Source organism: Kryptolebias marmoratus, linkage group LG12 (genome assembly GCF_001649575.2).
Source record: "Kryptolebias marmoratus isolate JLee-2015 linkage group LG12, ASM164957v2, whole genome shotgun sequence".
Taxonomy (NCBI): Eukaryota; Metazoa; Chordata; class Actinopteri; order Cyprinodontiformes; family Rivulidae; genus Kryptolebias; species Kryptolebias marmoratus.
The window spans coordinates 6,474,133-6,494,613 of NC_051441.1; the positions used below are offsets into that span (position 1 = coordinate 6,474,133).

Sequence of the window (20,481 nt, forward strand, 5' to 3'; positions counted from 1 at the left end):
GTCTTGACTGTTAATGTGTTGATGTGCATGCTTCAATCTGACATGGAAAAATCCTCGAAATGCTCGGTAACTCGTTCCCTAAATCAAAACTTTATTAGGAAAAGATTGGTAGAATGGAAATATCTGCTTGAGGGTTTGTCATTATTTTATTTTGGTGCTTTTGGTAAAAGTGTTAAAGTTTTGTTTTGTGTCAAGAATGTCAACATATGGTACTTCATGAACTAATAACACTATAAAGAAACTTGTAAAGAAAGTCACACCATGTGTTTCAGTGCCTGAAATTTATTAGCAATTGCTGCACTTGATGAAATGAAAAGACCCCCAAGAGCTGCCATGAATAAAATATTAAAACTTACAACCAACTAAAGCAAAAGTTAAAACAAACATTAATGACATTAACTTGTAAAAACAACTTAACAGCTCTTTATCTATATATCAGATGTTACAAATCAGTATTACAGAAAATATACACGATTTTTACAATTTTATTGTCATGTCAGACAGATTGATGAAGTACTGCCAATGTTACCAAGTAGCCACCAATATGAAAAACAAAACATTTCTTCTTTAAAACAAATAAAGATAAATTAATCACATAAAGCAGCCACCAAGTTATTCAAAGGAACGAAAAACACAAATAAACCTACAGCTTTGTGACACTGTGTTTGAGTTAGGATCTGTTTTCCAGGGTCTGTTGCCTTTTTGTTTGTTTTCCAAGCATCTGTTTTCATGACATCTGTTTCTGTGATACTTGTCAACTTTTAAACTGGTCAGGCTGTCGAAAGACTTACTCGTTGGTGTTTCAGAGGCCTAAAGATGTTACAACTTGTCTTAGAACTTCTGGGGACATGTCTTATGACAAATTCAGTTATGATGATGATGATGCAATACCATTGCCTAAATATTAGGAGGAATTTTCTCTGCATTCCCATTCTGTGGTGTGTTTGGATGTGTTTGGACCAGGTAGGAGGAGGGAACTAAGGTGAGACCACCTCCTACCTAAGCACAGGCTTCACTTTTCAGGCAACCTCTTGTACCTGTGCTTAGTGCCTCAGAAACATAAAGCAGCTCCAGAAGGGGTCTACTATTTTTAAATTTGTTTATTTTTTTTCCCCGTCACGGATGGTAGGATGCATTTTGCCACTCTAATACAATCCCTTTAGAATTCCACTCTTCAGCGAACGAACGTTAAACATTGGACTCTTTATCTCGTGGACATGTTTGGCCCGGGGCAAATGGTTTCCACCCTCCTTCCTGCAGTTTTTCATTCACCTGCAGCCCACTTTTTCCCTGCGTTCCCAACCAGACTGGGCTCACCGCCTCAAATCCTGATCCCAGGGCCGTTTTTCAGCTACGAATCACTAAGGAACTTTCTCCAGCCAGAGCCATGCAAGGACGCTTTGCTGTTGGCCACACAGTCCATTGGAATTGGGCCACCAACCGAAAGCACAGGTGAGTTCAAACTCTGGCAACTAATGACTAATAATACTGGGATTGTTCAGGTAGAGTTCAGTCAAACTGGTACTTACAGCTTTGAAGTCTCTGAGCATCAGTGTAAATGTTTACAAAAGGCTGACTAACAGCTCGTAACTAACAATCAATTATCACATGGTGTTAAAATGGGTTTAACGATTGCGGTGCTAATTATCCAATTTAGAGCCATTAGTTTCCTGTCACCCATTGGCGATTGTTTAATTGGTGCTTGTGCTGCGCTTTCCAGATGAACAGAGGCCAGTGAAGCAGCGGCGTGCACGAGCCAACTACAGCAGCTGGCAGCTGGAGGAGCTGGAGAAGGCGTTTGAAACCACCCATTACCCGGACGTCTTCATGAGGGAGGCCCTGGCCCTCAGACTGGATCTGATCGAGGCCAGAGTTCAGGTAGGTGGTGCACGGGGTTCCTGCTGGATCTGCTGTCTTCATTCAGCCGGTGTTCAGGTTTCAGCTAAAGTCTAAACGAAGCTGTTCAGCTCAGCTTTCTCTGTTCCATCCCAACAAACGCAAGATGAGGAAAATGAATGTCGTGTTGTCAATTTGAAATTTGGTTTCTCTTTTTTTGGTTTTTAAATGGATGTTATATAAATCTGTAAGGAAACATGGATACATTTTTCTAAGCTTGCTTAATACAATATACCATTAATTTTCAAATAAAAGGCCTTATATTAGACACTTGAGAGAATAAAAGCAAACAAAAACAGGTAAAAAAATAAAGCTTATTTAGCCAACGTCATTGTGTTATTTTATGTTGAATGTTTTTACTTATGTGACACTTTTTCTTGCAAACTTATAAAAAATTCAACATAAATATACACATTTTATTTTTAAGTTGACTACAATTTATCAGATCATGCCAACTAATGTTTAAATTGGATAATTTTTAGCATAAATACCAGAAGTAAATACCTGATTATTTATGTTAACATGTTCTTTTTACATTGTTTTAAGGTTTGGTTTCAAAACCGTCGAGCCAAGATGAGGCGGCAGCTGAAACTTCAAGGCCAGCTTTTGCATAAAAAGAACAACAATGATATTTATGACAAAAGGAGCAAACAGACAGAAGGCTCTGACGGCGAGGCCTGGGAGAAGCAACAGGAAGGAGAGAACTACCCATGGACAAAAGCTCCAGCTTCTCTGCTGAGCGTGCGGAAGCAGCCCCTGACCCTGAGGCTGGGGAAGTGGGAGAGGCCGGAGGGCTCGGAGGGGCTGAGCTCAGAGCAGCTTCGCTCCTGCAGCATCGCCGAGCTGCGAGCCAAAGCCAGAGAGCACGAGGCTGAGATCCACAGCACTGTTAACGTGACAGGCGCTGACCTACAGTCACAAACACAGGAAACTGATGCCAGTGATTGATCATGCGCCTTCTTCCTGTTTGTACAGAAAAAAAAAAGGAAAGACATTGTAGTCTGCTGGTATTGTTTCCACTTTTGAGGATGAGTTTTATCATTTAACCTTTCTTAACTGAATACTTCTATGTATATATTCTGTATACTTTTTTTCTGAATTATTAAAAAAGTGTTTTCCTTTTGGATAAAAAATGTTTTAGATTTTTAAAGTTAAAGAAGTTTTAAATGTACACACAATTTACCAATTGTTTTAAACCTCATAGGATGTTTTTCTATTTTAGATTGAATTTAAAACTACTAATACTTTTCATTTAAAGTATTGGAATTGTACTGAAATAGATTTGGTAACAACTGAAATATAGAGAGCAACATTAGTTAAATGTGAAGTTTGTTTATCAATACCTACAAAATGGAATGAAAAAAAAAACCCCTCAAAGTATTGTTTTGCATTGAATTTAAATCCTCTCTGTGACCTCAAATAGAATTAAGCAGATGGAGAAAATTAGTGATGGGTGAGGAGTAATATTTAATCATTTATATTTTTATTAAATTTGACAATTAGCAGTGGATACATTGCAGTCTACTAAGTATCAGAAAGCTTTTAAGCTGCTTGTAATAACCATCAAACTCACATTATCAAAACTAGTGGTTATCTTTTATCTTTAATTGTTGCTATAGAAACAATAAATTTTTACCTTCATATTATATTTTGGCAGCATGATGGATTAGTGGTTAAAACTGTTGCCTCACAGCAAGAAGGTCCTGGGTTGGACTTTCTGTGCATTAGTTTCCTCCCACAGTCTAAAAACATAGATGTTAGGCTGCCTTCAGGTCCAGGCCTCCCTTGACAGAGAGATCTATGATCTTATTGGGATTTGCTTGGTTAAACAAAGGATAATAAATATTAGCTTGAACAAGACCCAGACATTCCTTATTTCTCCACCCTAGCCATTAGGAAACAATATAATGTAAAGACTTTTAAAAATATATTGGCTATGTCACGTAAAATCTAAATTAAACTGTTTTCTGTGTGTTTTAACAGTTAAATTTAGTAAGACTTAAAGTAATATTCTGAGTTGGTTTTCTTGACTAAAAATGGGTATGTTTTATTTTAAAAAGGCTTGTAGTCTATTTTTAAAAAACTACTGTTACATTAAGTTTATTGGTTTAATTCTTCTCTTTTTTTAGTGTAACACATGTCACCATTTTGCTTTTTTTATGTATAAGGAAATTCTTAAGACCTGGCCATCTTATAAACAGTATTCAGGCTGCTTGTGTCTCTGAATACAGTTTTCAACACATCTTAAACGTGATTGATGGTGTTCTCCTCACGCCGAGGCTTCCATCAGATAACAATGACAAATGTTGACATCGGGGCACAGCTAAAATGGGATACAGTCAAGTAATTTCCAAATGAGTTCACTAATGACAGCCCTGACCTTTTGGGTTACAGTCACATAGAGGCAGGATGTGTGCATGTAGACACACGTCCGCACAGGAAACAATGGGAATAGTTGAAAAATGAAATCATGAACACTGACTCTACTGTAGATTATGTGAAAATAGTCCACTCTTTGTGGGGCACCAAGCATAAAAAGAGGTGTAAATCTACAGAGGAGACATGTGATTTAAGCCGCTTAATGTATACAAAAGAATCAACTCTTTATTAAATTAATGGCCTCACATTCCTTGAAGGAATGCATATCGCCCGCTGCCTTTATTGCAAGAATTCTGTTTTTAATCAAACCTCAAAAGTAATAATAGTAATCTCATACAGTATTTGAGATTTCCTGCTCAGACTGTTTGCTTGGATGACTCTCAGCTACTACCACATCAAATTTTTCTCAATATCTTTAAAACTGACTGAGTTGCAGCCATTTTTGTTTCATTTAAAGTCAGCTGTCTGTGGCAGCTGTCATGTGTTAATCAGTTGTAGAAGTTCAACCAATGATGATTTTCTGAGAGTTTCATTACAACTCCTTTTTGTGTTTCCTAACAGACAGACCCACAGACACAGGCAAATATATTATCATCCTCCTTTGCCTTTTGCTGGTGGACAATCATATCTGTGATAATAAATGTAATAAATAATAAAATTACCATTCAAAGCTGCTGTATTCCATCAATTTTGGGGTAATATTTTTCATTCATTGTGTGGTATTATATAAAACAGCCGTCAACTGATTTTATTAAAAAAAGGACATTTTACCAATTATCCTAAATCACCACAAATTTAATCTGAGTTTGTAGTAATAAGTAATTGTATGTGGATATTCTGGTTCTCGTTAACATCCCGTATAAAAGGTTTCTCCAGTCAAAGTGTCCCCACACAGCAGTGTGACACTGCCCCCTTCTGGGTATGAAGACGTCCCCGAGGACAGAAGCGATGAGACTGTCAGATGCACAGGATCTGTAATTTTTTCAACAAACTTAATAAAATCCCACATGTCCAACACTTTTAGACTTTCAAACGGTTCTTCTTCCGTCATCCGAACTTAAACAATAAACAATTCACCAGCGCTGTGACCTGGTTTAATGAAAGAGGTCAGTGTGGGTTGCTTACATTTCAGGGACTCAATTTCAGCTCCGGTCTCTCACTAATTACACTCTCTGTGTCAGAGACGTGAACTCCAACTGATGAGGTCAGCGGGTTAAATTTTATATGGGGATACTTTTCAAAATAAGACGCGCACTGAGCTATTTTGTTTCCTGATGGACTTTACGATCCTTCGTCTTGTAAAAAATATAGAATTCTTCTTTATAAACTTGACACATTGCTGGAAAATAAAGTTTTTCTCAGCATTTCCTGAAACACTGAGATATGGCTGGCCTCAATTAGTTCCTGTTGTGTCTTAGCAAAAGAACAGTGAAGTAAAATGATTGCATGTCTTCAACTCTGTTAGTTATTCTAACATATAAGCTGATTCAGATAGCAAATTTTGTTTTATACTTCAAAAATCTTTCAAAAGATGTCTAAGAGAATGCTCATGGGTGGGTTTAGTTAAAAAAATGACAAATCACTCCGTCATATTAGGCCTGCAATATATCCTGGCTTATTAATGAGCTGTTGTATTTGTCTGCAAAATCGTCACCAACCATCCATTTTCCTACCTGAGAACAGTACAGTTACTCTTCAGCTCTTAAAAGCTATGTTTGTGTTTTCTAAGGCCAGTTGGCTGTGGTGACCATCTTGAATTAAGTTGGCTCCAAAAGTTATTCAGGGGTGGAGGTATATCCAATGATTACCTTCTTTAAGTTTCATTAAAATTCATTCAGTAGTTCATGAAATATGCATGTAAGATCAGGCCAGGGGGGTCAGTGGGGGACTAATAAGGGAATTGTCCCCCACTAGCCCCCCTTTGGTGGCACCCTTGGATGGGTTCTGAAGACAAAATCATTTTATAAAACCAAATAAAACTAGTAAATGTAACACAGTTATCAATAGTTGTTCCAAGTTTGAATTGGAAATTCATCAAGAAAATCCCTAAAGCTGTTAAATCAGCTGCGTGCGGGTTTGATGGTTTGATAATGTTGGACAAACTACATTTAAAGTGGCAGGTAAATAAATTAAAATGTTCGGCAATAGCTACATGAAAGACTACATGAATAATAAATCCCCAAAAATTGCTCTTTTAGTCCACTCTTTAGGACCAGTTTTAATCAACTGTCGTGAAAGACGAATTAGCAGTCGGTGCCAATTAGTGTAATGAGCTGGGAAACACACCCACACACACACGCGCGCGCACACGCACCCCCACTCACCAGCTGGTCCCTGTGAGAGCCGGCTCTCACAATCAGGTGAAAAGAAGGAAACAGGACGCAGCTGCAGCTCTGTAGTTCAGGGACAAATCCTGACAGTGGCTACTTTGTTGGTGTTTACTCGTCATCCCTCTGACTCCTGATCTGCCTGTTGAACACTCTGTTTCCCTCTGAGAGGATCTTTGTGGCGCAGCGAGCATGGCTGCCATCAAGGCTCTGGAGCAGTGGTGTAAAGTTCAGTGTGAGGACTACAGAGATGTGGCCATCACCAACATGACGACTTCTTTCAGGAACGGACTGGCTTTCTGTGCCCTCATACACAAATACAGACCGGATCTGATGTAAGTATTCCATTAATTTTGTTTGGTCAAGGCATGTTTGTATTGTAATGCTTTTGTTTTCCACATCTTGTAAAATTAAGGGGGTTTCTTAAAGGACTGCATGTCGCCCGCAACCTTTCATGACAGAGTTTTAGTCTAAGATCATCTTACGATGAGAAACGATGGAATTATAGACACAATGTTGCTCAGAGTTGTGAATGACTCTCAGCAACTACCACACCACATTTTAGTTCAATTCTAGACCGAGTTACTGAAGGTTTTATTTTGGCTAATGTCAATTGGTTGTAGCAGCTATCTTGAACTGTACAGCTTCCAAAGTTAGTGATTTGAGTCCAAATGGGAAGATCTTGATCAGTCTGGTAGTGCTTGGAATGTGTCTGGGATCAGTTTCAGCTACTACCACACTGAATTTTAGGTTAATATATGTAAAACAGGCTGAATTCTTGCTATTTTTGGTGTCCTTTTTTAAAGTATTTGATGGCCATCTTGAATTTGGCTGATTCTAAAAGTTAAATTGTAGCTGTGCATGGAATGATTACTTCCTGTGGTTAAAGAGATCTTTTGGTAACAGACACGACCCTAAACGTAATCATCTGTTGTCACCTTTTATAGTTGGGCAATGACAAAGATGCACCTTTTTAAAAATGTGACTTTCATATTTCATATCCTGAAGACATTTTGATTTTACACGTTTTCACTCTGCCTGCTCTATATGTGTGTGTGTTTTTCCAGAAACTATGACTCACTCAGAAAGGAGGATGTGTTTGAGAACAACAGGCTGGTAAGATGTCAGGTTATTTTAACCTTTAGCTTACAGAAAAGAACAGACTTTATTCTCAAGCTGCATAAGTTAGATTTATCACTAAACCCACACATTAACTGTAATGTATGATGCTACAAGAAGCTACACAGAGTATTTATTCTTTTTTATGGCATGTATGTAGCCACCTACTATAATAATTTCCACGCTTCTTGTTTTACTCACTAAACTCTCATTTCAGACTCTACTAAAGCTGTAACTCTTTGCTTTTGTTCATGCTAACTCATTTATTTAGCTAACCCCTCCATTATTTAGTCCTGTACCAATATGCCTGCTTCCTCCTGGAGGTTCGGGCCCCTGCAGAGAGCTTCCTTGTCCTGGATGATCCTGTCGGCATCAAACCTGATCTCAGAGAGGCTCTCTAGCCTATTCATTTTGAATGAGGCCTGCTGCCATCTGCTATTCGATCCACATCCTGGTGGTTCACTTGAGCACACACCTGATGTGCACTTCTTGAAGAAGACAAACAGATTTGGGCCCAGAGAGGAGCGTGTTTGATCAGGTTTTGCTGCTGCTAAATGCCACCCTCAGCTGAAATCTGAGAATGTAGCAATTCACACCCTTCTATATTTTATGAATAGGATCTTGTTTCATACAGGTGGTTATTTCCTGGGCTGAAAATTTGCTTTTGTTGTGTGGTAAAACCAGCTTCTATGGCAGTAAAATATATTTAAAAAGTTTAATGTTTCCCTGATGTCTTCCTTTCTATACAAGCTCGCAGGAAATCTTATTCATTAATTCTCCCCTATTTATTTATTTACATTCTGTTATGCCATGGTATTTAATGCTTTAGACTGCACTTTTTTTGCCATCTACAACAGAAGGATGGTGATCAATTAAACTTGTGAATTTTCCTTCAGGCTTTTCAGATTGCAGAAGAGAAGTTGGGCATTCCAGCTTTATTGGATGCAGAAGACATGGTAGCTTTAAGGATCCCTGACAGGCTGAGCATTCTGACCTATGTGTCCCAGTACTACAACTACTTCAAGGGACGGCCTCCAAGTGAGAATGCGGCTCAGAGACACTTGTCATTTAATCTTGTGCAGTGTATATGTGCCAGCAATGGTTGGTTTTTATCTTCAGTGGGAGGTGTGAAAAGGCCAGCAGAGGGCTCCAAGGAGGAGCCATCGGAGAAGAAAAATCACCCAGTTGTTGCCAAAACCTTTCAGCCTAAAAAGGCCATTGAGAAGTGTTCACCTTCCGTTCACTCAGTTCGGCCCTCATCGAACACTGAAAAACCTGCTGCAGAGGTCAGTTATGTCGAGAATGAGCACCATGATTTGCTCACTTTTGAGGTGATGTTCTGTCAAATAGTTATTACTTTATCAGCTGTGACATCAGTCATGGAGGAGAGGGGTAAAAGGGCAGAAGTCTTTGTCCAGGCTAGGCTAATGGCTAGCCGAATGAGGGCCTGTTTAGATTTTTTTTTTTCAAAATGTAAACTTTTTTTTAGAAATGACTTGCTGTTGTGAAAGAATGCTGCATTAGCTAATGTTAAACTTAGACACTTTTGCATGATGCTGTTAGTTTCCTCAACCAAATGTTTGTGTTCCTACATGAATGTATGTGCTGAGCACAGATTGTGTAAATCCTTGATGTTGATAAGGTACTAATCTGACAGAACACCACTTCAAAAATGACTAGATTATCTCTTTTTAAACAAAGTGAAATTGTTTTCATTCTTTTGGGTGAATATTGATGAAAATGACTTATTTGGATGGTTTATGTTTCACAGAAGGTGGTTTTGACTGACACTGCAAACAAAAGTGGGACTCTGAACAGCAAATGTGTTGCCTGTAAGAACCATGTCCATCTGGTTCAGAGGCACTTTGTGGAAGGAAAGCTTTATCACAGAAGCTGCTTCAAGTAAGACATTACATTTATTTATTTTTTTTAACAAAATGATGGTTTGATTCATTAGTCGTTAAATAAAATAAAATTCCATCAGGTGCATTGAGTGCTCCAGCGTACTTCATGCAGGAGGCTACAAACCTGGAAGGAACCCAGACACATTTGTCTGTAACTCCCACCAGAACAGTTCCAAAACTTCCTCCTCGGCTGCAGAGATCAAATATGGAGGTGCTAGTTCAGTTGTTCAACCAGCCAGTGTCACTCAGAAACAGCAGGCATCACATTTCCCCTCAGTGCTGTCAGCCCCAGTTCATACTGTTCTGAAGCCATTAAGTCCCAATCCACAGTCCCAGTCCTGGACGGCCTCGGCTCAGAAGACGCAGGCAGCTCGGCAGAAGTTTTTCCAGACTGCGCCACATGTTACCGAAGCCTCAACAGGACTCAGAAAACCTGTGGTGCAGTTAGAAAATCCAAAGGTCCCTTTGAGTTCTGATGAGAAGAACTGTGCCAGACTGAAGATTGGGAGGAAGCTAGCAGAGGAAAACTGCAACAATAACAACGGACACCTGTTTACCATCCGATCTGCAGAGAGGCGGTAAGCATTGTGCCATCAAATCACTGGATACTCATTATGTATACATCGCTGAAAGTTTGATAGTGAAGGCTCTCTTTGTGCAGGTTTTTTGTTGACCCAGTTTCAGCTGACTTCCCCAGTTTGAGGAAGGATAAATGCAGCCAAGACCCAGCAGGAAACGGTGAAGGACCAAGCAGCACCAGCCAGACAAACAAGAAGAAATCACAATGTCAGACTATCAACAAGGACAACACCAGGCCAACAACTGTACACAAAACTGCCAAAGGTAAACTGCACTGAATTCATTTTACTTGTTCTTGATCCACTGTTTGACATCTTGTCATCCCCTCCTCCCTGACCCTATTCTTCCTGTCTGCCTCACACATTCATCAAAAAAACAAAGCTCCTTTGTCCTTTTTGTCCCATTTATTCAGCGAGTGTGTTTGGCATGTGGTTAGCTGACATTTTAATTTCTGCCTCGAACTAATGAACATTTCTAGAGCTGTCATTCTTCTGAAATAGATGTGATGGATATGAATGAATGTTGGTGGGTTTGAAGACAGACACGCAATTATTGGTGGTCTTATTGTGAAGGATATCAGGGCACCCCCCCCCCCACACACACACACACCACCACCACTGATGAGCCTGAAATTACCTCTTGCTTGATATTATAGACTGTGCCACAGGTTGCAGAACAATGTTCTTATCTTTAAAACGGTCACAAAGGGAAAAAAAAAAGAATGAAAAATGGATAAACAAAGTTAAGAGTATAACAAATTCATAAGAACACAACATGGATGTTAGTTTTTGTTTGTTTTTTGGCTTCAAAGATTGAATTTTAATCAACTCATACAAATATTGGGGGGCGGGTGCAAGATTGCAACCCTAACTACATTTTCACCATGTTTGTTTTATTTTAATTCTTCAGAATCATCCATCCAGGAGTGGCAAACGAAGCTCAAACCTGTGAAAACTGATCCCAAATTACAGTAAGAGTGCACAAGTACATTTAATAATTACTAATGCCAAACAGCTCACTCAGCTCAAAGTGTGATGGTCACACTATCATTAAAAACTATTTTTTTATTTTACCTGTCTGAACTCTGAGTTTATTCATTCTCCAGAATGCAGACTCCTCGAGTTTCCTCCCTTCCTGTTTCTCCTGGTTGGCTCAGAGTGCCTCTGCTAGCTCTGTCTCCCATCCTAACAAGCCCCAAGGAGTGCCCTGCCTGACTTTGTCTAAATCTAACACTAGATTTTCTCATTCTAATCAATCTTGATGACTACTTCCTCACCTTTTCATGACTTTAATGTTACAAAATACAAGGTGAGGCAATCTCCAACCTATGTTTTCATACTTTAAAACCTTTTCTGTTTGTGTTGGATCAACAAAGTGCAGCTAGAGAGAGCATTTTAAACTGCTTATTTTATTGTTTACTTGCAGAGATTCTGAGCCTGTCTTGACTGAAGACCACACAGCTAGTTTCATGTCCACAACTCCATGCCACGTCTCCATCAGTACAAGGACTCCCTCAGCTCCAACACCTGCTGTACTTGGCTTTGCTCTGTTTGATCCTGTGAGCTTTAGGGAAATCAATCCCCAGAAACCTCCGCCTGCCTCTGAAAACCATGGTGAGATGTTTCTTTGCATTTTAATAAGAGCCTGCCAGTAATGTAAATTTTGAGTATTTCATATTAAACTGGACTGTGATTTGCTTTAATATTTAGTCTGAAAGGTACATTATACTAAGGATTGGTGCTAGAAATTAATTTAAGAAATAAAATGCAATACTTTTTTAATGGACACCTTTGCACAGGGCCTGGAAAGTACCAGGTCTTAAAGTCAAAATAAAAGGTGAGGAAATCTATTTTAGTGAACTCATGTAGTTTATTAAATTATCTCCATGCTTCTCAGGTCTTTCAAAAGTTTTTTTTTTCCTTGGACTTTGGCTGCTTTTTCTTTTTTCTCATTTTAAAAAAGGTTTTACTCACTCCTTTTTATGCCTTTTTAACAAAACTACTTTACACTGAGGTTCAGCATTAAAAACATTCTGAGTTGGCTCTAAAAACAAATTTAACTATGTACATGGTTAATAGAACGGATTTTTTTTTTTTTTTTTTTTTGTGCGAAAGGAACGTGACTGCAACAACTTTCATGATAACTTTACTAAAGACCAGATCTGTGTGAACCAAATGATGGTTCTAGAGGAACAGATGAACAGATTTATGTTGGCATGCATCTACAGGTTGAAGTCCTGAACGGCCTATGTAGAGGTCATAAAGCTTTCTTTTTACTCCTTTTTTAGGCTTTAAACATAGATGTTCTTCACCTGTGAAATCTCCACTGAGACCACTAACTCTGGAATCTATCAGCTCCTCAACGACTGTTTCAGGCAATCCTGAAAACCAGACAGGTGAGTTTTCTACCCATTTAAAAAAAAAAGCTCATCATGCATGATCTCAACCATGTGCTTTATATATATTTATTACTAAGATTTTATAGGGAAAGTCAAATTTGACAACACTTTTCACAACTATCTAATCCTATTTTATCTACCTCTTAGCTGCTAAAAAAGGAAAGTATTTGTCACCCACCAACGCCTTCAGGACTGAAATGAGGTCACCCTCCGTAAGTTCCCTCCATTAAGTCTCTTAAGAGATTAATTAACAGTTCTTCAAATGTGCTTTCATTACATTCCCAGAGAAAAATGAATTACCTTCTTTACATTAAAGTCTCTACAGTCTGAATTTTAATTCAAAATCATGTTTGATTTTAAGTTCTTGTTTTTACATCAGGTAAAGTCTTATCATATTCCAGTGGAGCAGATCGAGAAGGAGTTGGAGGATATTGAGATAAACCTTGGTCAGCTGGAGAAGGAGGGGGTTGAACTGGAAAAGAAACTCCGCAGCTGTGAGGACCGTAGGTTTCATTTTAATTCTTATCATCCAACTTGCTGTTTACTTCCACTTGTCTTTGTTTGGACACCAAAGAGGAGTTTTTGTTGAATGACGTTGGTTGAGGTGAATGGTTTTATAATTTTAAACCGCATGTTACTCAACTGCACTGGAGCCAATCACAGGTTAGCTTTTGGCATTGATAGAGAGCTTCCTGAAACTCCAAAATATTAAAGTAACTATAAAAGCATTCAACAATTATGAGGTGAATTAGGTTTCAGAGAACATGGATATGGACAAAAAGATTAACCAGAGTCCATGATTTCTTTCTTTAATCTTTGTCATCTGTTAAAGGAACTCTTTCCCCTTTTTATTTGTTCAATCCTGGTCAAGTGTTGGCTGGCCCCTGCAGCCCTGTTGGTCCAAAAAAAAAGTGACCAACTTGAAGCAAAAGCTGTCAGCCCAGTGGTCACTTGGTGCTCAGTTGCAGCAAATAATTTCTACACAAATTTAATTATATTCATATGGACTTCAGAAGTCCTCTAGGTGTCGCAGAGTTGAGTCCTGGTTGCTTCACACGTCCATTCACCATCAGCCCAAGGGGTGGTGTGTGTGTGTGTGTGTGTGTGTGTGTAGGGTAAATTACCTGCCATTTCTGTTACAGTTACTGCTGCCAAATGAGGTGAGAGGCACAGCCAGCCCACAGAGATGTTGCCTCTCCTTTGTGGTAGTAGGAGTAGGGGGTCTGATTGCTTTGCTCAAGGTCAACATGCCTTGGGTATAATAATGTGTGTGTATATATTCGGATAGATTTTTACCTAATTTAAATATACTGTGTATTTTTTATTCTTTCTGTGTGGTACACAGAAGCCACACAATGCAGAAGTGTTGGTCATCAGTTGCATGTCATCCCATCATCCTCTGCTTTTCTGCAGAAAACATGAAAACTAAACTGTTGAGCTCAAGTAATAAAGAATGCAGTTTTTTTGTTTTTTTGTTTTTTTTAAATGGGTTTGTTAAACTTTGTGGAGTCAAGTATTCACCCTAATTTTTTTTTCATATCAAGGTTATTGTAGAATAATTGATCTGTTCACTGTGGCGTTATAATTTTTGATTTGCAATAATCTGTGGCTAAAATTTCAACTTTTAACAAACATTTTTTGTTGAATCTCTGAGTGATAAAGTGGAAAAATGGCTTTATTTGGTGGATGAAGGCAGTCTTCACATTGCCTTTCCTACATCAGTTTGTAATATACAAACTATGCTTTATTCAACACTTTATTTATTTTTATTATATATTTGAGTAAAAGGTGAATTTTAGTGTTTAGTCATAGTTCTTATAAACCTCACTGTAGTTTATTAAATTAAATGTAATCTTCTGGAATCCAACATATGACCAAATATGCAGTGAATCAGCTTTATAATATTATTTGACTGAAAATGGGTTAACTTGGTTAAATTTTTAATGTTGCTGTAAAACTGACTTTTAAACAGGGTAAAAAAGTCTACTACCTTCCTAAATACTGGTCATCTCCAAGACCTTATTTAAATTTTATTTATTTTTTTTAAATGTTTTTAATCATGAAGTCTATAAAAGAGCTAGACCATCCAGTGAAATTTAAAATGAGCCATGACTGATGAAGTTAATTTTTTTGGATTTATTTAAATTATTCTTGCATGCTGCCTTTTTTGATATTTGAAGAGCACAGATCCAAAATTGTATGTAAATGTTTCATTTGGAATGCTAAATGTATTCCTGCAGGACTTCATTTACTCAACACATTTAAATGAGTTATTTCAGCCACCCAGAACAGATAAAAAAATGATAATAGTAAAAAATTAACTGGTTCAAATCACTTTAGTGCTGATAAATTATGCTGCCTCAGATTCTAGGATCTTGATATACAGTATATCATGTAAAACCTAATTTTATCTAAATGACTGGTTTCCAGAGGAGGATGGGGACGTATTGATGGACCCACTGATGGTCGACTGGTTTAACCTCATCCGAAAAAAGCAGATGTACATCAGGAAGGAATCAGAGCTTGTTTACATGTGAGTACTGATTGTGTTTGAAACAGAAGAAAGATGCTAAGAATATTACATGGATCAACTGATGTCTCAAGAGAATAAAAATGCTGCCTGTTGTACTCGAATGAGGCATTTTATTTTAGAAAACTTCAAGACAATTGATTTAGATAACATTTTATTCCCACACTTGTGGCATTTCTGCAAAAAATATCAAAGCTTTTGTTTTCCTGTCTGAAAAATATTATAGGACTTTTTAGATATTGAGATTTTCTTTTCTCCCAATCCTTAATGTAGTATTTTATTTTATTTTTTCCTTTTCAAACTAACACAGAGCCAGGACTCAGGAGCTGGAGCAGCAGCAGCCAGGAGTGGAGGGAGAACTTCGCAGACTGCTGGAGAAACCAGGTAAGACTGGTTCAAACTAGGAGGTTTAAAACTCATTTTTTTAAATGTTGCAACAATTGCTGAGAGATCGAGACTTGAAGGAAATTTGGTTCTGTCAGCTGCTACAAAAGTTACTGTGTGAATGCTTCAAAGATAAGATTTCTGAAGTTCATGGACATGTCTCCGTTCCCAACTAAATATTTAGCTTCCAAAATGGTTTGTGGAGGAGGTGAAAGTATTTGTGGCTGTTTGAATAGATGTTGTGATGAGACAAAACTCCAGAAGAATGCAACAAGCGTGACTGAGAGCATGGTGGAGAAAACATGATCTGTTTGGATTCTGGAAAATATTTCTGGTGTTGTGATATCAAAAATCTGAAGTGCAGAGATGAATTAATTGTCAAGTTTTCAACAGGGAGGGGGACATGCTTGTCTGCAGCTGCTTGATATGATTAAAAATGAGTCGGGACAAAGTTTAGTGAAAAACCTTGCAGTTTGAAATGCCTTTTGGCCCCCGCTACTGATTATTTTACCCTCTAGAGCTCCAGAACACCTGATTCCTACAAACATGGCCGTTTTAGTGTGACCAGTGGAGTGATAACAGAAATGGTGCAGCCTGAAACTGGCTCAAAAGGGACAAGTTATTTACCCTTTCCATATTTTTCTTAAAGAACGCATCTTCTCAATACCACAGATCATTTAAAATCCAGAGAAGAGCAACAGCAGGAGAAGAAGTTGATGCAGCGGCTGATGGAGATCGTTGACGGTAGAAATGAGATTGTGGAGGTTCTTGATGAGGACAGGCTGAGGTAAAACAATCCACCCTGGGTTTAAGTTTCTTGTTACACATTTGGAACTTTATTCAGCTTTGTCCAAACATGAAACAAAAACTTACCTGGAAGCTAATTATTTAATTTCAGGGAAGTGGAAGAGGACCAGCAGTTGAATAAAATGATGCAAGATCTTGGTAAGCATTATTTTTATTTAAAAAAATTCTAAATTTGTCTTTGTTATCTAAACATTTATTTATATATTTTATTTTATGGGAAAACAGGAGTGAAGAAGACTAAAAACAGAAGAAAATCTTCCTTTTCAAAAATGTTCAGGCGAAGAAGTAAAAGGCAAGTTGAATGATGCTCAAAGGATTTTTATTTCACTAAAATGTCGTTTTAATTTTTTAAACCATTTATTGGTTTTATACTGATGCAGTACATAATGTGGAAATGTAAAAATGCAAGAAGAAATCGGGGGCTGACAAAATGTTTGAGTAAAATTTTTAGATTCACCTTTTTTAGTTTGTCTTATTTAGTGTGAGGTTTCTGTTGGATTAATTTCTTTTTTTTTTCTGCAACAAAGTTCTCCCCACAAGCTTTTTGTTTCACTGTTTGAAAAAGATGTAAACACTCACAAGTTTGACATGACACCACTGGAGTCTTAAAAAAACATGTCTCTTGTTGAACACAGTTTATGAAATATTTGGAATGATATTTTATTATTAAATGTATTTATTCAAACAGATGTTCAGTTTAAAAAAAGTTCCTAAACTCCGGCTGCTTCACATGGAAATGCTCAAAAAAAAAAAAGTTGTGTAATCTTTTAAGTCTTGATCTGAAATTAAAATATTTCATTATTTATTAAATGGATTTTGAATCTTCAGCGAGGATGTCGGAGGGCGATGTGACCCAAAGTTTTGTATAAAATGGGAGCAGCAGCAGCGACGACGGCTCCTCCCACGCTGTACTGTAGGTGGCAGCCTGGGTATGCCGTTTCACCACGCAGGAACTTGGAAATCCAATTTGCCACAGTGCAGACAGTTAATTTCTTTGCTAATTTTATAAATGCCGCAGAAATGTTCAGCTGTGCTGATGCAATAACGTTATGTGAAAGAGGATTAGGAAGAGCTGGAGCTCCTCGCTGAGAAAAGCTTACAAACTATAGGTTGTATTAAGCATTTTATCTTCAAACCTGCTTTAATTAAACATTACTCTTTACAAATATCTGCACCACCTGAGCTGTTAAAATGTATGGAGCCACTTGTTTGTGGGAATGTTTTGTAATTTTACACTGTAAAAGTTTTTAAAGGTTATGTACTCCTTCTCTATTTATGATTTAAAACTTGAAATTTGTTGTTCAATAAATCGTTTTAAAATTTACAATGAATGACTGGCTTTTCAACTCGTATTTCTTTTGTAAACATCTAGTTATTCTAAATCGTTTTATTATTACAAACCTTCACTCAGTTTTGAACTGCTTTTAGAAAACTTTACATTAAAACCCTGATCACTGAATCGAATTATACTTTTAATTAGGCCCCTTTTAAAGACAGTGTTAGGAATTCTCTGGCATCAATGCGCTGCAGCCACTTATAAAACGACACATCCCTCATTTTGAGATGCATGAAATTTGTGATCATGAACTTGGAACAAAATCTTTCTAGCTGAGCAGAGTTGGGGACGCGTTTTGGTACAAAATGCCACGCGTGATGTGGGTGACAGTCGAGACTGAATGTGTGATATTAGAGTTAATTAAAGCTTTGCGCCCCATCTACTGCAAATGCTTGCACTTCTGCAATTAAGAATCAAAGGCGAGGGCTTAGTGTCAGGGGGGGTGCAGTGTCTAATACATGGGTTTTAACAGGAATGGGACCCGATTTGCCAAGCTCCTAGCGACAAGCATTAACAACAGCCTCAAATTAGAGGTACATTAATATTCATAAGTAAAACAATTCATCCTGTGAATGTGTGATGAAATGGAATCCTCAGAGGTGAGCTCTTGTGTCCAGGCTGCCATCGTTCATTAAAATATGCCATTACCCATGAAGTGCTTAATTTTTATGAAAGGGTGGTAAAAATCAGTTTGAGCTGCTCTGACAGAAAAGGTGGGATTTGCAATCCAGATTGGTATCCTTCATAATTATTTTCATTTTCTTAAATCTGATGTCAAACAATGACTTTCTATGCATCTATTTAATGACTTGTAAACCAATGTTAGGCAGTTGTGATTATTTAACTGTTGTTTGCTGCCTCTTGCTCCTAAATTCTCTCTGTGTGTGAGTGTGTGTGTGTGTGTTTCCTCTTATTCAAGCCTCTGCCACTAGCCTGTAATTATGATCCTCGAGGTAATTTTATCAGCCTCATTAGCTCTGATGAGTAAACGAGAAGCGTGCTTCTAATTTATTGGCCATTCAGGCTGGAGATTTTATTCTCATCAGAGAGATCATAATATTTGTACAGAGGGGGAGAGAGATGCTGTACACACAACAGTCAGTTACAAAGCTATACTAACTATGAGGCCAAGACATTGACTTGAAATCAGTGATTATGCTCTGAATTGATAGATGTGCATTTGTTAACATTATTTTTATTGCTGTTTTTGGAACGAGAAGGCATAAAAAACACTATCTTTCTGATTTAAGCAGGATTTCAAATGAGAGCTATTGTTTGAGAGTTTATTTTCCTGCACAAAATTAGATTCTCACACCTCTGCGAACCAAATTGCATTGTTTTGTTCCCTGTTCAGCGGAGATTATCCATTTACTGTGTCAGAGAATGTGTTAAGGGAGCAGCGTAAATGCACTCACAATATTCAGTGTGTTTGAAATTTGCATTGAGGGGAAATTATGCATGCCGGCTAGTGGAAATGAAATGTATAAAGTCCATGACTGGTAGACTTTGACAAGTGCAGCTTTCATCCATCTCAAATGAATAATTTTCACTTCCCTTAAACATCCTTAATCCATCCATGTTATCAGCGGGCATGCAGGATTCTGCCAGACTTTCTCCTTAACCGCACAGCAACTTTCAACTTGCCAGAGATTCTGCACTGCAGTTGCTTACCGCTTGGTCTTAGGGACTCACTCTTATCCTTTCCCTGCTGGTTTTGTGGATCAGTAAAATTCCTTCCAAACACAATATATACATAACGTAAGTCTTAATAGATAGGGGAATGTCTCACTCTACCCTCCTCTGTGCTGCCTCAGAGCTCAACTTAATGCACTGTATTTTACCTCAGATTCACATTGGCAGAGAACTCCGAGGATGGCAGCTAAAAAACCTATTTGCTCGGTGGCCCTTTGTCCTCTATTTCAAATTTCAGTGACAGACTCTTCCATGCTTGTATAATGTGGTTTGGAATTTCATTTGGCTGTAAAAGGGATAGAGAAGGATATTCATGGTAAATTACTCATTTACAACCCAGCTTTCAGCATTTTGACTTATTTTGGGGGATATTTTCTTGTCTTCTTTGCAGAAATGCATACTTGTGGTGATACTTTGTTGTGGCAAATACCCTGCTCAGCATCCCAATCCTTTTAATTTATGCACTGTAGCATGTTTTCTAAAAGGGAATAAACAATGAAATATGTAATTGGTGTTTATACTACTAATCCGTGTGATAGCCTTCAGTGTGAAGGGTTACCTGGCTATTTTCAACATCCACTCTCTCAGAAGCCTCAGTTTGCGATAAGAATATTAACCTCATCAATTTCAGGTAACTTTCAACGCTTTAACATCTTGTCTTTAAGACCTACGTGTTAGCAGGAGCCTCAGCCTTGGCATTTAGTGACATTTTAAGCCTTTTAACAGAATCCAGACAGGGATTTGCCGTTTCCACCAAAGGAAAATAATTTATATCCTCCGTTTCTGAGAAACTGTGGGTAGAAGGATTAAATGCACCAGAGAGATTTGTATGTGGTGCAAGTAAAACAATATTGTGACTCAGTTAATACATTTCCTTCCATCTACTTATGCACTTTTGAGGAAGTCAGGAGTTGTTACTCATCGGGCTGAAGTTGGCTTTGATTGTTTTCCCTTTTAATTTTCTCTTTTTTTTCTCCATTTTAAAGCTTTAAGCGTTTAGGTCTGAGGGAAGACGGTGCTCTGTACTTGAACTTCTTTTGTAACTGGGCTATAAAAACAATTTTGAGAGAGAATAGCATTCCTGTCAATTGCTTCTAAAACCTCTGACATAGCTCTCTGAATTGTATTTA

The 20,481-nt window shown here is 37.9% G+C and overlaps 2 protein-coding genes across 3 annotated transcripts; both read left to right on the forward strand.

Moving 5' to 3' along the window:
• The first annotated feature begins 687 nt into the window (after positions 1-687).
• si:dkey-43p13.5 (visual system homeobox 2) lies at positions 688-2,928 on the forward strand. Its single transcript, XM_017433513.3, has 3 exons — positions 688-1,452; positions 1,721-1,878; positions 2,443-2,928. The coding sequence occupies exons 1-3, from the start codon at positions 1,218-1,220 to the stop codon at positions 2,842-2,844; spliced, it is 795 nt and encodes a 264-aa protein (XP_017289002.1). The 5' UTR covers positions 688-1,217; the 3' UTR covers positions 2,845-2,928.
• A 3,272-nt stretch (positions 2,929-6,200) lies between these two features.
• On the forward strand, positions 6,201-17,654 carry micall2a (mical-like 2a). 2 transcript variants are annotated; one of them, XM_025009926.2, is made up of 17 exons: positions 6,201-6,937; positions 7,670-7,718; positions 8,618-8,759; positions 8,841-9,007; positions 9,493-9,623; positions 9,706-10,203; positions 10,287-10,468; positions 11,114-11,174; positions 11,630-11,817; positions 12,492-12,599; positions 12,750-12,814; positions 12,964-13,105; positions 15,033-15,135; positions 15,443-15,516; positions 16,189-16,303; positions 16,415-16,461; positions 16,549-17,654. In XM_025009926.2, the coding sequence occupies exons 1-17, from the start codon at positions 6,795-6,797 to the stop codon at positions 16,626-16,628; spliced, it is 2,295 nt and encodes a 764-aa protein (XP_024865694.1). In that variant the 5' UTR covers positions 6,201-6,794; the 3' UTR covers positions 16,629-17,654. The 2 variants fall into 2 exon arrangements, with proteins under 2 accessions (XP_024865694.1, XP_017288997.1); XM_017433508.3 differs by having other exon boundaries at positions 12,982-13,105.
• Positions 17,655-20,481: the final 2,827 nt, after the last annotated feature.

What these genes read in the sequence shown, in the direction of transcription:
- si:dkey-43p13.5 (XM_017433513.3), top strand. Translation starts at nt 1,218, where the DNA reads ATGTTTGGCCCGGGGCAAATGGTTTCCACCCTCCTTCCTGCAGTTTTT. An exon ending in GCCACCAACCGAAAGCACAG is followed by an intron (nt 1,453 to 1,720) that starts GTGAGTTCAAAC and finishes TGCGCTTTCCAG; the next exon opens with ATGAACAGAGGCCAGTGAAG. An exon ending in TGATCGAGGCCAGAGTTCAG is followed by an intron (nt 1,879 to 2,442) that starts GTAGGTGGTGCA and finishes CATTGTTTTAAG; the next exon opens with GTTTGGTTTCAAAACCGTCG.
- micall2a (XM_025009926.2), top strand. Translation starts at nt 6,795, where the DNA reads ATGGCTGCCATCAAGGCTCTGGAGCAGTGGTGTAAAGTTCAGTGTGAG. An exon ending in AAAACTGATCCCAAATTACA is followed by an intron (nt 11,175 to 11,629) that starts GTAAGAGTGCAC and finishes GTTTACTTGCAG; the next exon opens with AGATTCTGAGCCTGTCTTGA. An exon ending in CTTGATGAGGACAGGCTGAG is followed by an intron (nt 16,304 to 16,414) that starts GTAAAACAATCC and finishes ATTTAATTTCAG; the next exon opens with GGAAGTGGAAGAGGACCAGC.